Source organism: Cynoglossus semilaevis, unplaced genomic scaffold (assembly GCF_000523025.1).
Source record: "Cynoglossus semilaevis isolate Cse_v1.0 unplaced genomic scaffold, Cse_v1.0 C18527103, whole genome shotgun sequence".
In the NCBI taxonomy this organism is placed as follows: domain Eukaryota; kingdom Metazoa; phylum Chordata; class Actinopteri; order Pleuronectiformes; family Cynoglossidae; genus Cynoglossus; species Cynoglossus semilaevis.
Genome location: NW_007601529.1, coordinates 1 through 315, shown reverse-complemented (window position 1 = coordinate 315; position 315 = coordinate 1). Strand labels below are relative to the sequence as shown.

At 58.7% G+C, this 315-nt stretch overlaps 1 protein-coding gene across 1 annotated transcript; it reads right to left on the bottom strand.

Moving 5' to 3' along the window:
- Window positions 1–12: 12 nt before the first annotated feature.
- LOC112486746 (serine/threonine-protein kinase SMG1) lies at window positions 13–309 on the bottom strand (the record flags this gene model as incomplete). Its single annotated transcript, XM_025054053.1, has 1 exon — window positions 13–309. A coding segment is annotated over exon 1 (288 nt), but the record flags the coding sequence as incomplete, so codon positions are not given.
- Window positions 310–315: the final 6 nt, after the last annotated feature.

Below are 315 nucleotides of genomic sequence, written 5' to 3'. Positions count from 1 at the left end.
TCCTCCACTCACCCCGATCAGAGAGTTCTTGGTGTTGCCGATGGTGGTGAGGGTGCTGAGGTTGAAGATGAGGGTGAACTGGGCCTTTTCCACAGGCAGAAGAATGGAAGCAAAAGCAGGGTGCTGGATGCCGGGGCACGGCCCGTCTGGAGACTGGGCAGCGTCGGCGGACTCCAGGCTGGACACGAGGCTGGACAGGGCACAGACCATCTCACCCAACACCATTTTATAAGCTGCCTCCAGGGTGGGAATGTTCTTCAGGCTCAGCAGCGCCTGGTACACACTGTGTACGGCCGTCATCACCTACGGAGTACA